Source organism: Metopolophium dirhodum, chromosome 6 (genome assembly GCF_019925205.1).
Source record: "Metopolophium dirhodum isolate CAU chromosome 6, ASM1992520v1, whole genome shotgun sequence".
Lineage (NCBI taxonomy): Eukaryota > Metazoa > Arthropoda > Insecta > Hemiptera > Aphididae > Metopolophium > Metopolophium dirhodum.
This window is the reverse complement of record NC_083565.1, coordinates 4,241,216-4,258,206: the sequence shown is the minus strand read 5'-3', so window position 1 is coordinate 4,258,206 and position 16,991 is coordinate 4,241,216. Positions and strand designations below refer to the sequence as shown.

The window sequence follows — 16,991 nt, the reverse complement described above, 5'->3', positions numbered from 1 at the left end:
TATATTTAATGTTTTTTTGCATATTTTACTTTTTTTCTTGGTTAGTATCATGCTATAATCTGGTTCTTACAATTATTTGTTACACAAAGTTTATTTTAGTTGTTTTACTTTGTTTAAATTTATGAATCAGTTTATCTACCTAACTAAAAACGAATTGTCATAAAAATAAATGACGGCTCATGGTTAAATGTTTGCTATATAGTAATAAAACGTAAATAGCATATAATATTGGCATTCGTCATACAGAAAACATGTATCGAGAGAACTCAGAATAAACACTGATTGGTATCTTAAAATACATATTTATTCATTTCATCAATATAAAATATGTGATATTTTATAATTTAAATCTCTATACCATATTTTTTAGAGTTCTAAAAAAGTCCAGACTCCAGTTGGTTAAGAAATCTGAGCAATTAAATTATTGAAAAAGCTTTTTTATTATAGTCACCGTTTGTCAATAACAAATGTATTGCCATATAACAATTACCTACATTTTTGTGTTCTTCGTCGTATGTTTGTCAGTTTTCTCTAGTCCAAACAGCTAAACAAAATAAACAAATAATTGTAATATTTTTTTGCTTATTTTACTATTTTTCTTGTTTAGAATCATGCAATAATTTGATTTTTACAATTATTTGTTATACAAGGTTTTTTTTAATTGTTTTACTTTGTTTAAATGTATGAATAGGTTTATCTGCTTAACTAAAAACGTATTGCCATAAAAATAAATGACGGCTCATGGTTAAATGTTTTCTATATGTATAGTAATAAAACATAAATAACATATAATATTGGAATTCCTCATACAGAAAATATGTATCAAGAGAACTCAGAATAAACACAGATTGGTACGTTGACCAACTTGTTGATATGTTGGTTTGCTCTCTCTAGTACCCGCCTCTATAACGAATTAAAATAAATAAAAACAACATTTATTCTATGAATTACTTATGTAGTACACTATGATTAACAAGTTTAGATCAACCATGCTCATTGCTCACTCAGGGAGTTACCTTTTTTTCAATAATTCATATTTATTCAAAATTTATTTTTTAGAATTTTTAATTATTATGCGTAAAGGTATTATATTCAAATATTTTCAAATAATCTGATATATTGATATTACTTATTACTTAAGGAGTTTCCTGTAGATATACAAACCTTTTTTCAAATGAGAACCTCCCTTTTTTACTGCAAACTATTTAGCATTAATTTTCTTAAAATAATGTTGTTTTAAAATCAAAATTTGAACTTGACGTTTTTAGTTATTTAACTTTGTGTATTAAGGATACTAGGTCCATGATAATGAGTTTGAACTTTGGACGATATATGAGCTATGGTGATTTGTAAATTGTAATATATAGATTAATTATAATATCTATATATATATATAACAATTTATTATAATTTGACAAAATTAGTACAATAAATACTAGGTTCAAGATTACATCTGTTTTATAATTTTGTAAAATATTTTTTATGGAATAAAATATTCTTATAGCTGAGAAACTACTACTGTTTCAAATTTTGAACAAGGTCCATTGTACATTTTCATAATTGTCAGAGTTAGTTCAAGTTTATGTATAGCCTTTAATTTCTACTATGATTATCGTTTATCACATATTTTATATTGTCCAATGTAGGTACTATGTACATTGTACATGCAACATTTGTTATGCATACACGATACACTAAACACAACCGGTAAGCTCCAAGGCAGTTCGCCTAGATGACCGTATACTATATTAACACCGAATAACTTATCAAACTTGGTTAATTAATTCCTTCTTAGTTCTTATTGAACATCGCTATAGAGCATTGTAGGAACCGCTATTCAAAATTTCATGTTCATATCTTCGTTTTGTAATTTTTAAGAAATAGCAATTAGTATTTGGATTACATACTGGTATTTTAAGGTAAATGTTGTAAACGTGGTGAATGAGATTATTAACCGGTAAATGACGTATTTTACCTAAAAATTGGTAAATCTAGACATTCCCTGGTTATTGATGTCAATAGCCAGTTTGGTTGGAGAATGATGTTCAATACATATTTTATGACAGCGTGGAGTGTGGCTTACATTCAAAAATTATTTTTTAAATGTAAAATATAATAGAAAAAATTAAAGACCAACGACAAAAATTGGTTATTTCTCTTGAAAAACAAGCGGCAAAATGTTAAGATTGACAGATGAAAAATTCACAAAACTCGGAGTCGGTACAACTGTTTGGTAACCGGAGGTCTGTGGTTAAAAACAAAAATATAATTATCGTATTATATCATGATTCATGTATAATTAGAAACATTTTCCAATTGAATTAAACGAATTATGAATAAACTTATATTAAGTATTACTAGTATAGCTAGTCTCGTTTTTAAATTCAACGTTTTTGTTACATTGACTTATTATAATAATACATACATAAACCTGTAAACTAGTAGCATACTAGTTATACTAATACTTAGTTTATAGGTTACACATTGCACCGGTGGCGGTGGCGGCGAATTGCTACAGCACACATTTCACCGCTCACCACGGCGTTAAAACCAAGACAATAGAATTTAACGCCACCGCCACCGGATATAATAAAATAAAATAAAATAATCATTATTAAAAATCTTAATGAAATATCTGGTAAATGGAAAATGAATTAAGTGTACATTTACAGGAACATAAGTGTCATTCATTGAAAAAAATTTGTTCATTTACTAGGAAAACTGGTTTTTATGAATAAATAATTAATTAAAAATCATGCTTAAGTTAAATTTAGATTTCTTCAAAACATTATTTTACAGACCTTCTTTAGTAGAAACTTCATATTAGTAAGTAAGTCAATAACACCAAATTGTAATTATATATAAGCTTTTTAAGCGTTCATTTACTAGTGATGTTACCCTACCTAGTTAAGTTACCTAATGCACTCATGTAATATAACACCAAAACACTCCGTTAGAACTTATTACTCCGTGTAAAAAAAAAATTCATGTAGTGGCATAACATTTAGTAATTATTAAACCTTTAAAAAATGTGGTATAATTGGAAATTAAGTAAAATGCCATTTTTTAATACTACAAATATACCAATGGGCTATGACGACAAAAGAGATTCATTTTAAAGTTAAACACTTCAACAAATTGTTTATATATTATTAATTTATTTACGAAATTTATTATGGTGGTTATTTATTTGTATTTAGGTACTTACACGTCCTGCCAAGTTAACAATATGTTGACTAAGTCCTTAACTTTACAATTAATCTTATTTGTCGTCATAGGTCTTTGTAATATTATAAAATTGCATTTTACTTAGTTTCCAATTATATCATATTTTTTAGAGGTTTAATCATTACTAAATGTAATGTCACTACATGAATTTTTTTATCTTAGGTTTTTTTACTTGGAGTTATAACGAAGTGTTTTTGGTGTGATAATATCAAAAAATTGCGATTTTATTTTATTATGTTAACCTGAAGATGAATTTTGAATTCTAAACCAGTTGATAAATACAAACCTAATAATGGTTATGAATAAAACTGGTTATGGGAGATATAAAAATCACTGATGATAGGTACAAATAAAACTGGTTATAGGAAGTGGAATATATCAATGTTTTAATTTAAATAATCGGCGTGAGTGTACCTATACTAATAATTTATTGTAACCAAAATAATATTTTTTTGAAATATATTCACAAGAAATACAATATAAGACTCTTAAATATTATAGTTTTGTTGTTTAACATGATTATTATCTAAATATTAAGCACAAACCATAGTTCGAATTAAACGACTAACTATGTAGGTACTATAGACCTGTAAGGGCCGTAAATTTTTGTCCCGGTCCGGTCCATCAATTTTATCCTCAGGCCCAGCTAGGCCCGATTCAAAAAATATTGTGAAAAATAAGCCCTGGCCCGGTCCGAAAATAATGTTAAGCTCGTGAAAAGCCCGGTCCATTTTATACATTTAATCCTCGAGCACGGTCCGGCCCAGTCCAAAAAATATTGTGAAAAAAAATCCTTGGCCCGGTCCGAAAATAATGTTAAGCTCGTAAAAAGCCCGGTCTGGTCCATACATTTTATCTTCAAGCCCGGCCCGACCTGATCCAAAAAATATTGTGAAAAAAAATATAATATTATTATGGTATATAAATAGCTTTATTATACCTACCAATCTTAATATTATTATATGCATTGTGATTGTGTCTACTATCTAGTATCTATCCATAGAGTATACTCTATATGTAGAGCCTAACCTAACCTAACCTAACCTATACCAACACCGGTTTTATCATTATTATTTATTATTTTAAATTGTAATTATTTATTGTCGAAGAAAAATCCTTAAAAAGCCCGGTCCAACCCTTGATTTATTATTCGAAGTCCAGCCCGGCCCGGCCCGAAAAATTGTCCAAAAAAAAGCCCAGGTAGCACAAGTTAAGTAAATACTAAATATAGATCTAATATTCGAATATATTATAATTTGATAACTGACCTGTCCATAATGTAGGTACCTACTAAGGACCTGCAAGGACCGGGCCAGCCCGACCAGGTCCTTAAAAAGCCCGGCCCGTAGTAACATTGGACCGGGCCGGGCCTTTGAAATAAAATAAAGGGTTGGACCGGGCTTTTTTAAGTCTTGGAATTTTATTCCGGGCCGGGCCTAGGTTTTTTTGTACAATTTTCCGGGCCGGGCTGGACTTCATATATAACTAAACGTCAAAACGAACGAATACATATATACAATATGTTAACGAAAATATGATTACTTATAACAGATAATGGATTCGCGGCGTCGATAGAATGAGTAAGCTGACAAGGTGGAAGAGTCGGTGATAGCCAGTTGGAGTGGGCATTGTGTTTGGGAGGAGGCGGTGGCGGCGGTATCGGCGTCATCGTCGGTGGAATGGGTAAGCTGAATGGGAGGAGGGGTCGGTTGGCAGTGACCAGGATTAGTGGGCAATGTGTGCGGGGTGACGGCGGCTGCAGTGTTTGAATTGTCTATTTTATACTATTTGCCATCGAAGCGTCGAGCATGAGAAATCAAATTAAATTGTAGCCGAATGTACTGAGTAATGTACCGAACCTTTGTCGATGAGTGTTCAGAACCATTTTGGTCGGGACTCGGGACACGGTAATGTTCTCTCGTGGACCGGAATACTGGTATTGGCCGGAGTGTCATATCCATTCTTTATTATGTATGATTTTATACATTGGATTTTTTAATACCAACCCCTTGTGAGAGAGCTAATATCAGTTCAAATATTAAAATATTTCAAAGGCTCCTTAAAATGTCCTTAAACTTACTAATACATAAGTGGACGGACGTTGTGAGGAACGTGTCGAGTCCGTTTTTAAAAATGTAATATTAAACTTTTATTTTGTCGATAACTTTAGCTATCTCATTCTTATAAAAAATATTTAAAAAGGGGAGGAAGTGGTTTTATGTTATTTGATGTGGTAAGAACGATTGGTTCATACAAAATACAGTCTATTATTTAATACTCTGAACGATAAATACCCACTGATTAGATACTTCACATAACACTGATTATAAGAAGTGGAAAATATCAGTGTTTTACTTTTTTTTTAAGAGGACGTCACACCCGCATGTGTTGTCTCGCCGTCTTCCAAATGTACAACATAGTAAAAACTGTTATGCGCGGGACAACTTTTCTCGCACCATGTTTGTTGTAGAACTACCAAATTTTTACAACACGTAATGAAAAACTTATCTGTGCAACAACGTGTTTTTTTTTAATAGTACTATCCAATCATTTTTTATAAGCAAATAAAAAACATAAAAAACGAAATGTTTGAAGCAAAGAACATTTATTGTATTTATGTTATCTAAAATATAGGCACGTTGTTGCAAAGATAATTTTCTACCCTATATGTTCAGTAATTTTGGAGCCACTACTAACAAACACAGAAAGATAAAAGTTGTCCCGCGCAAAACAGTTTTTGCTATATTGTACATTTGTAAGACGGAGACGACACATGCGGGTGTGACGTCCTCTTTATACCTTCAAAAATAATACAATGTAAGATTAATAAATATTAGTTTTACATGATTATTAACTTAGTATCCATCAGACATCATAATACGAATTACACAACCGTTGGTACTATATACATTATGTACAGGTAAGTTATCAAATGTATTCAAATATTATATAATTTATATATTTATATCTATATATTAACTAATAAGTAATAACCAACTGAATTTGTATTTACTTGTTTCATTATTTTGTAATTTAAGAGAAATACCGAAGGCAGAAAGTAAAATAGAACGTCCTCACAATCCAAGATGTAATGCAAATATTTTTGAAATCATCACATACCGGTAAATTATTTAAAATAATATACTTATAACCCGTCCAGTTCATCTTGGCCGACGTCTGACGTCACAAACTACATACACAGTTGGTATTACTTTACATTATAAGATAGTAATCATAACGGTAGCCGTCGGCGAAGATGAACATCCAGGGTATACTTGCAGGGCGTATTTTAGTCGTTAAAATATACTTGTATGTTAAAAATATGAAAATGACAGATACCAATTGGCCGGAATTTGTTCCGAGAATTTGTTAATTTACGGGTGAATATCCAAGTCTAACTTCAAACACTTGTACAATTTTAATTTGACCTCGGTAAAGTTATTTTTTATGTTAAATGTAGCAAAACTTAAAGGGAATCTTTCATACAATTTTAAAATCTTAGGTATAAATAGAAAATGTTTAATGAATTTCCAACTTGAAATAATTTGCCGAATTTCATGATTTTAATGAATTTTGTCAACATTTTAACTATATACGCTCATAAGTAATTATTGTGAATTTACGCTCAACTTTTTTTTTAATCTCCACTAACAACAACTTATGATGAACGTTGTATTACATTTTCAAGATTTTTGACCGAGCATAAAATATTTTATAGACAATAGTTTAAAAAAAAACTAATAAAACATTTTCTTGACATTCTAGCAAAAAAAACTAAAAAAATTTAAAACTGAAAATGTCTTTAAACAGTTCAACACAAATAAAAATATTTTGAAAATGTTATCGTGTACCTATAGAAAATGCAAATATAAACAACCGCAGTGAAAATATCATTTATCTACGGTCGTTCGTTTTAGAGTTACACCAAAAACCAAAATCAATTTTGTCAAAAACTCATTTTGCGTAAAATTCCCGCTTTTGAAAACTTTTGAGAATTTTAAATTTTGACCTCCCGACTGCTCTAACTAGATTCACTTTCCCATCGAACAAGATACTGAAGTTGAAAACCGAAGCATTATTTCGTCTACTTATCTTGTACACAGACACAAAAAAAACACACATCATTGTAAAACCAATAAATTCATCGCTCCGCTCATAATCTAAAATTATATAGGTACCTACCTAGTTTGAATTATTTTTACATATTTAAAAAAAATCCAATATACCAATATAGTTCTTAATGATGTATTTGCTCAATCAACATTCAACAAACTTATCCGTTGCATTTAAAATAATTTTAAAATCCCTTGAATTTATTTTTATAATGCCTAATGTTTGCTTAACCATTTTGAATGCTTTAAAAATGCCTAATCCCTTCGTCTGCAAATTCAACGAAAATACTAAATAGTGTAGTTTATGTGAATATTTGTAAACAAAATTGGCTAGTTTTATTTTATAATAGTTATGTCCACTCGATAACTGATAAATCACAATGCTAGGTATCACAAATATTCCATTATTAAAACCATTATAGTTATGACTATAATTCATTGGCACAATTCAATAATAAGATCCATTGAGTTTTGCTCAATCACATGCCGACCCAATCCGGTAATTACCAATCAATAAATGTAATTTTGAAAAAACAATTGTATAGTGTACCTATTGTTTGAATTATTTGTAAATATTTTTAATTTAAAAAAAAATGCAAATTTATTTTGTGGATTTTTTAAACTATTGTATGTCTGATTTAGATGGTTGTCCGACCTATTAAAAATAGGACGGCACAGGGATTTAAATGAAACTGATTTGTATACGACATTAGACGATCACACATCATCATCATTAGGCGACAAATTAAAAAAGTAAATCAACTATAATGTATAATACTATAGTATTTCTTATTAATACTTTGAAGTAAATTGACATTTCTTTCGGCACATATTTAGGACATGGAGATCGGAGTTGGCCAATGCATATTTAGCGAATCGGAAGCCGATATTGTTGAGAGCTTTGATCCAAATGTTTGGTGCTAAATATATGTTTCTAGGATTTTTAATTTGTATACTCGAAGTTATTTTAAAGTAAGAATTATATTTTATTTTTCTAATTAACTTACATTAATAAACAAAAATATTAAGGAATATAAAAAACTACATAAATAAACTATCGAGTGTCCAATTCTACAATTTGTAGATGCACTTATTGACAGTAGTGTTTTGAACTGTTTTTGTAAAACAACTACAAGGTATACGCTTATTTACGAATTTAAAGCAATGCATATTGTGGTTTTATAAACGAAAACTAAATAGATTCAACCCTTCAAAAAACCGCTCGCAAACCCTGTTTTATGAAAAAATTAATTTAAAAAAAAAAAATTAACTGACAAAAATAAATTGCCAAAGAGAGTTTGGGACATCCCATCACGAAAAACACCAAAATATTTAAGAATGCAAGAAAAACTTAAACTACTTTGTTTGTGTAATATAATTTACCTATAATATGTTAGATTATTATTTTTATTTTGTATATTTGTATACAACAATTTATCGGCAATCATACTCAGATATATATTTTAAATTAACAAATTGGATATTTTGTCCTATCTATTGGTTATTTTAACCTTGGACATTTTAGTTACAGGATATTTAATCCTAGATTAATTTTGTCAACGACTTATTTTATAAAATAATAAATTCACGTTGTTATTATATAAAAAAATCCTAAAAGTATCATTTAGTCAAGCAATGCTTATAATTACTATAATTAAATTAAATATAGTAATATTTCCTTATCGTATTGGTCAAGCTCGTGCATTTTTGTATATAGTATAGAAAAATGAAATTAATTCAGTTGGCTGTATACGTTATATAAAAAGTTTATCTATGGTACTATGTTCAAAGAAATTGGTTTTTTTATTAATATCATTATTATTCAACACTTATTGACTCTTAAGAATTGTGTTTGGCATAGCTTCGAATTCAAACTGGCCAAATTATGTGAACTGTATAAGTTTTAAAAGGTGGTTTAATAATATTGTTGGTTTGACATATTATTTATTTGTATATATTTTGTTGATGTAATATTAATTTAAACCAGTAAATATTTTGAAAGGTTTTAATTAAGTACACCATTATTACAGGATATCTCAACCTATATTAATTGGTGAACTATTGGAATATTTCAATCCCGATTATTCCAAAAACTCTGATATAAGATATGCATACATTTGCGCTTCCAGTTTAGTAATCAGCTTATTTATAACAACAAACATACACTATTTATTAGATCAAGAAGTATTTAACGAAGCGCTGAAGGTGCGAGTTGCATGCTCGTCTCTAATTTACAGGAAGGTAAACCCGTAAACCTATGAAATATTCTTTAAAAATAACATTATTATACCGTTAACCAGTGATTTCTAGCTAAAAAAAAAATATTTGGAAAATACATAAAAATTATAAAGTAATCATCTGGGGAATTTTTCAGGTATATCTGTGGGGTATAACCTATGTTCAGGTATATCCTATATTTTTGAATTATAACCAAATATAAATAGACAAATTTTCCACCTCAAAATAATTTAAAAATGTGGACGTCTTCAGAGTAATAAATTTTGTAGATTTAAGCATCATTTTTTTTTTATATTAATAACGGAGGAGCCCCGTATTAAATTTTTTTTTCCGAGCTAAACATTTTTGAAAATTTCAATTGCCTACAAATACCTCAAAAACAGTTAAAATATTTTAACATTTTATTATTATGGATAATGGTCATATAAATATTATGTGAACATTTCAAGTATAATCGGTTAATCGTTTTGAGTTAGGTACTAGAGAAACACAAAATCGATTTTGTCAAAAGCTGATTTTGCGTATATTATATAGAAATAGCTATTATTTCCGAAATGTTGAATATTAATAAATGATGAAGCAATAACTAAATGTATAACATGGAAATATTTTGTTTATCTTAATTTTACGAATCAAAAATAGTTTTATATTATTTTTTACCTAGGCATTATTTCTGAGTAATAAAGCTCTTGACGAAACCACAGTTGGCCAAATGATAAATTTGGTATCGAATGATGTAAATCATTTCGACATTACATTAAATAAATTACATTATTTGTGGATTGGACCCCTGCAAACAATAGTGGTCACATATTTATTGTGGCAGGAAATTGGCATGTCCTCGTTAGTTGGAATAGCCACCTTTTTATTTTTTATTCCATTACAAGGTTTGTTGACTAAATTATTTTAAATAGGTGAAATTAATACATTTATTTGCAATCATTCTGCATACCTAAATTGTATATTACTTATTTAATTATCAGGTTGGATGGGGAAAAAAATGTCTGAAACCCATTACAAGACGGCGAAAAATACCGATGAGAGAATACGTCTAATGAATGAAATCATTTTGGGAATACAAGTGATAAAAATGTACACGTGGGAAAAACCTTTTAGTAAACTTATAGAATATGTGCGAAAGTACGTTTTATACGATTTTATAAAAAGTTGAATTTATATATTTATATAATAGTACCTACTATGTTATGTTTTTCATAAACTATAGAATGGAAGTTAAACAAATTAAAGGATCAACATTTATTAAATTCATTTCTACATCGTTCAAAGTATTTCAAATAAGGTTTCAATTATTTGTCAGTATTGTATTGTATATCTCACTAGGAAATCACATATCTGTGTGCAAAGTAAATATACAATTAAGAAGATGCTATTATAGCCATACCCATATAATACCCATATGTATTGTCCCGTTTTATATACGTATTACGTACAACAAATTTTGTTTTTTACATTAATATTGAGATAAATCTATTGGAGTTACTAATAAGTTATAACTCATAAGTCATAACTAGTTTAAAAATGTAAATATCGTAAAAAAACAACATAAATATTATACACTTAATGTTTGTACTTTAAGATATCACAAATCAAATCAATCTAATATAAATGCTAACAAACAGAAAACTTGTTCTGTGGAAACAAATTTGGTAAATTGTGCCATTGAAAAATGGATACAATAAAAGACTTCTTAACAACTTATTAAATCGTAGTATTTGATTATTTGTAGCTCGATTTATGTTAAACTAATCTTTATTTAGTATTTCCTTATAGGTTTATGTTCTTACATCATTGTACACTGTGTTGCATTTCTCAATGGCAGTACGGTTCTGTACTGGTTTGTTGCAAATCGGTGAATTGATTGTATCCATTAAACGCATCGAGGTATATTACCCTAGTATTTTTATATTTATTTATTCCAAATATCAGTGATGAATATGTAACATAGTTGATGCATGTTTAAAAAATATTTAAGTATACATATTTTTTGTTTAGGACTTCTTGTTACTTGGGGAAAAAGATCAAATATCAAAATGTTGTTCAAAATCCACCACATCAGTGGAAAAAGATGTTATTCAATCACTTATTGCGGATGACAATATTACAAAAAACTGTAAGGATTTTGAAAATAACACTAAACTTGATGATTGTTTTAGTATAGTTATTTTAAATGCTACTGCGAAATGGGCAGACGATCAAAATAGTAACACATTAGAAAAAATTAACTTAACTGCAAGAACTGGCCGATTGCTTGCGGTTGTTGGATCAGTAGGAGCTGGAAAGGTGAACAAATATAACAAATAATATGGTATTATTTTAGAGGTTCTCTAACTGCCATTATCATAGGATGTTACGAGAAACAAATCAAAATACAGATTAATTAAAAAAATTATACTAATTTATCATTCTGCAATATTTACACATAATGTGTAAAATGTAAATAGCAAAAAAACAGTTTAAGAACTTTAAATCTATCTTATAAGACATATAATGATTATATTATTATATTATTATTATTTTAATGGTTATCACATTCTATACAGAGTTCATTAATACACGCAATTTTACGAGAATTGCCCATTTTTGAAGGCAGCATTTCTGTGCATGGTGTAGTGTCTTATGCACCACAGGAGCCATGGATATTTTCTGGGACTGTTCAACAGAATATTCTATTTGGATCACCTATGGACAAAGAACGTTTTAAACAAGTAAATTTATAAAGATTAACATCACCTATCTTGAAATTTAGAATAAAGTTAACTGATATAATTTTTAAATAGGTTATTCATGTATGTGCACTAAAAAGCGATTTTGAACAATTTCCACTTGGTGATGAGACGATAGTGGGAGAAAGAGGAATAACCTTAAGTGGAGGACAAAGAGCTAGAATTAATTTAGCGAGGCAAGTATAATCTACAAAATTAACAAAATAATTTTCAATTTAATAATTCTAAATGTTTTACAACAGAGCGGTGTACAAACAAGCAGATATTTACTTACTGGATGATCCACTTTCAGCGGTTGATGTTAGAGTTGGCAAGCATTTATTTGAAAAATGCATTTTAGGTACACATAAGAATTTTTAAATAGTATAAACACATATAAACATATTGTTATTTTTGATTAATAGATTACCTAAAAGCAAAAACATGTATTCTCATTACACACCAAGCACAATATTTATCTTACGTTGATCAAATTGTTCTAATGGATAATGTTAGTATACTTTTTTATTCGTTGGATTACTGGATGATTTAATACTATATCAACCTTAAACCTAAGTTTTATAATATTTATATTTGTAGGGTAAAATAGTAACTGAAGGATCGTATAAAACTCTAAAAGCCTCCAGTTTTGACTTTACAAATTTACTTGGATCTTTAGAAAGTGCTAATATTGAAAATGAAATCGAAACTAACAATATGAACAACAATAGTGCCGATTTACGCTTGGTATCATCTCTGCGTGGATCTAACAACAGCATTATATCGTCTAATTATGAGAATCACATTAGTGATGACAAAGCTTTAAAACCTAATCAAATATCACCTCCCAAGTCATATGAATATAATTTCAAAAACATAATCATATCATACATATTGGCTGGTGGAAGCCCAATTGACATTCTGTTAAGTATTTGTATGTGCATTTTTACTCAAGTACTAACTACCAGTGGAGATTTTTGGCTTAGCATTTGGTACTATTTATACGACTATTCATTTACTATCAATCAATGGAAAAATAATTTTAAGTATTTATGTGTATTGTGTATATTATTTTCAGGGTAAATCACGAAGTATATGAACATCAAAAATTATTAAATACATCTTACAGCAATAATACAGCAACGCCTTGCGATTCGAATAGTGCATCATTGTTGTTACCTAATTTCCAGCGATATTATGTTATGATTTATGTCATATTAATGGTTCTCCTGATATTATCACTTATCATCAGGTCCGCTATATTTGTCAAAATAACTACGAAAGCTTCAATAAATTTACACAAACAAATGTTCAATTCCATTATAAGAACCACCATGTTTTTTTTCAATACCAATTCTACAGGTATTATTTTTTTTGAATTACCTATGTGATTTACACATTCTTGCATAAAATATTATATTATATTATTTTATGCAGGACAGATATTGAACCGCTTTTCTAAAGACATGGAATCGGTGGATAAAACCTTACCAAATATTTTTTTTGAATTCATACAAGTAATAAATTGAAGAATAATTTTTAATATACTTCGATGTTTTTTCCACTTAAACATAAATTAATGCTTCATATTTATTTATTTATTTTTAATAGATTGTTTTTTTAAGTTTGGCAAGTGTATTTATTGTTGTATTTACTAATGTTTATCTTTTGATACCTACATTTATCGTCGGAATTATCATCTACAAACTAAGATATTTACATCTCAATACATCTCAAGGTATTATCAAGTTAGAAGGAGAAAGTAAGTGCCATATTTAAACTATAAATAGTTGTGTATACCTATTGTATATATTTTATATTAAATTAAAACAATTGTTATGTTTAACTATAAACAGCACGAAGTCCTGTATTAGCTCATATGAATACATCAATACAAGGTTTAACAACAATAAGAGCATTTAAAGTAGAGAATATATTATCTCGTGAATTTGATAAACATCAAGTAAGTTAAAATTGTTATTATACGATGTTAATAAAACTATTATTTGGGGACGGAGTGGCCGAGCGGACCAAGGCGTCGGTTGTGACGCACACCGGCGCTGGTTCAAACCTCGGTTTACGGGTGGCATTTTTCTTTAAGCAATTCACGGTGTCCGGAGAGCAGTGTCGCCGTCCCCCACCCAAGCATGGCAGATACCCATAAGTGCCCACTAAAAAATTTCGCCTGCAAACTAAAAACAAACAGTTGATGACCATAGTTGCCGGGCTTCTCGATCCAAAAAAAACTATTATTTTAATGGTTCATATAATTATATTTTTTTTTAATATAATATTTAGGATTTACATACCTCTGCATCATATTTGTGTACGTGTTTGAATCGAGGATTCGCTTTTTGGTTGGATATAATCTGTATTATGTATTTAAGTGTTGTAATATTCTGCTTTTTAGTAATTGACAGAAGTAAGTTAAAAACTAAGATACAATATAGTGAAAGTTATTATGTTATTTAAATTAATTTGTTATTATTTTAGATATCCAAGGAGGATTTGTTGGTCTAGCTATTACACAGGTGATTACATTGATCAACAGGATCCAATGGGGAATACAACTATCAACATCTTTAGAAAACCGAATGATAACTGTTGAAAGAATATTACAATATACACATTTACCTATCGAAGATACCCTTCAATGTACTACTGGTAAAATTAGATAACAACTATCGCATTTATATATTTTATATCCCACGAATAATTTATGTTTAAATTATTATTTTTGTTTTCTAGATAAAACGAGACTAAAAGAGTGGCCTTCCTTGGGAAAAATCGTGTTCAAAAATTTTAGTTTACGTTACAGCCCAGATTTACCATATGTATTAAAAGATCTAAATATTCAAATTCAGACAATGGAAAAAGTAACGATTGAGTGTTATTTTAAATATTAAATGATGATTGTTTTACGTTTATTTAGGTGGGTATTGTTGGTAGGACCGGTGCAGGTAAATCATCCTTTATCGGAGCATTGTTTAGATTAGCTCTAAATGAAGGTAAAATCATCATTGATGATGTAGATATACACGAATTAGAACTGAATGACCTCAGATCTAAGTTGTCCATTATTCCTCAAGAACCAGTATTGTTTTCTGGGACAATGCGAACAAACTTAGATCCATTTGACGAATACTCAGATCATGCTCTTTGGAATGCACTAGATGAAGTATATTTCTTAACTACTTTCACTTAAAAAACAAAATATCGATGTTATGAATAACTGAATGAAAAATATTTTAAGAATTAATTATAACATAGTAGTTTATTTATGATTATAGGTAGAACTCAAAGACTTTGTAGAGGATTTGCCCGATGGTCTAAACTCGAAAATGTCCATGAGTGGATCCAATTTCAGTGTTGGTCAAAGGCAATTAGTTTGTTTGGCTAGAGCAATAGTACAAAAACATAAGATCCTGATATTGGATGAGGCCACCGCCAATGTCGATCCAATGTAATAAAAGTTTTGAAAGCTGCAATTTCTTTTGAAATCCAAAAATATTTAATCACATACAATACATACATACTAATTTTTTTACAGGACTGATAAGTTGATTCAAAATACAATTAGAAATAAATTTAGGTTTTGCACAGTACTAACAATTGCTCACCGTCTTAATACTATTATGGACTCCGATAAAGTACTAGTAATGGATTTTGGAAAAATAATTGAATTTGACCATCCGTATAGTTTGTTGAAAAACACTGATGGATTTTTCTACAAAATGGTAGAACAGACGGGAAAGGATACTGCTTACTTTTTACATAGTGTGGCATCTGAGGTATTTGAACAAACTACATTTCGTTAACACACTTCATAAGTTATAAACTGTATGATATTTCATAATTTTATAACTAAAATGTCTGTACCATAATATTTTAGAGTTTTAAAAAATTCAGTCCTCTAGTTGATGCAGAAATCTCCTAGCAATTAAATTATTGAAGAAGTCGGAGTTGTTGTTTGTAAATCGCAACTATATCGTTATAGATGGTGATATGAGTTTGTAGAATACAAATGTATAATATCGTACTATACATGCTATATAGAATTATTTTATACAATAGTGAAAAATGTGTATTAAAAAAAATAATTTCACAATTTTAAAAAAGTAATATTTTTATACAATTATTATAAAAATGTTTATTAATTATTTCTTTACTCGTTGTTCAATGACTATTACTTTTAAATAAATTTTTTTCCTCCAATTTTTATCAATATGATTCAATTTTTGAACGGAAAATGATTGAGTTATCAAGTCCAAATTTTGTAATTTTAAATATGTTTTATTCCATTTCACATTATTTAAAATAGTAGAATATAATGAATATATACTATGTAGGTAAAATAAATACTTAATACATGTATAGTGTTGTGCACAGATAACTTTAAAATTATCTATATAATAAATTATTTGTATAATTTTCTATCTGTGCTATGGTTATACCGCATACGTATGGATACTAAAAGCCATAAGCGTTACTCATACCAAGCTCAGTGTAAACATTTGTCTGTTCGTGTATTAAACATGTCGGGCGTGGATTGTCCAGTATCAATCACATAACTGTATTGGGTGTCAAATTTTCAAAAACCCTTGTCGTTTTGATATGTAATTTAAGTTTGGTTTGTGAATACTGCACTTATGGATTTATAGTTCTTATATTATAGTTATATATGTGATCA

At 28.8% G+C, this 16,991-nt stretch overlaps 1 protein-coding gene across 2 annotated transcripts; it reads left to right on the top strand.

Moving 5' to 3' along the window:
* Positions 1–5,677: 5,677 nt before the first annotated feature.
* LOC132946189 (ATP-binding cassette sub-family C member 4-like) lies at positions 5,678–16,503 on the top strand. Of its 2 annotated transcripts, XM_061016057.1 has the most exons (26): positions 5,678–6,148; positions 6,267–6,350; positions 7,983–8,093; positions 8,178–8,312; positions 9,371–9,581; positions 10,243–10,465; positions 10,562–10,718; positions 10,804–10,942; positions 11,370–11,480; positions 11,592–11,879; positions 12,140–12,304; positions 12,377–12,498; positions 12,565–12,662; positions 12,727–12,812; positions 12,902–13,293; positions 13,380–13,663; positions 13,739–13,818; positions 13,913–14,063; positions 14,158–14,264; positions 14,600–14,723; positions 14,795–14,965; positions 15,050–15,177; positions 15,234–15,479; positions 15,592–15,764; positions 15,852–16,092; positions 16,194–16,503. In XM_061016057.1, exons 1-26 carry the CDS (start codon positions 6,072–6,074, stop codon positions 16,236–16,238), a joined length of 4,149 nt encoding a protein of 1,382 aa, XP_060872040.1. In that variant the 5' UTR covers positions 5,678–6,071; the 3' UTR covers positions 16,239–16,503. The 2 variants fall into 2 exon arrangements, with proteins under 2 accessions (XP_060872040.1, XP_060872041.1); XM_061016058.1 differs by lacking the exons at positions 7,983–8,093; positions 8,178–8,312.
* The last annotated feature ends 488 nt before the right edge of the window (positions 16,504–16,991 follow it).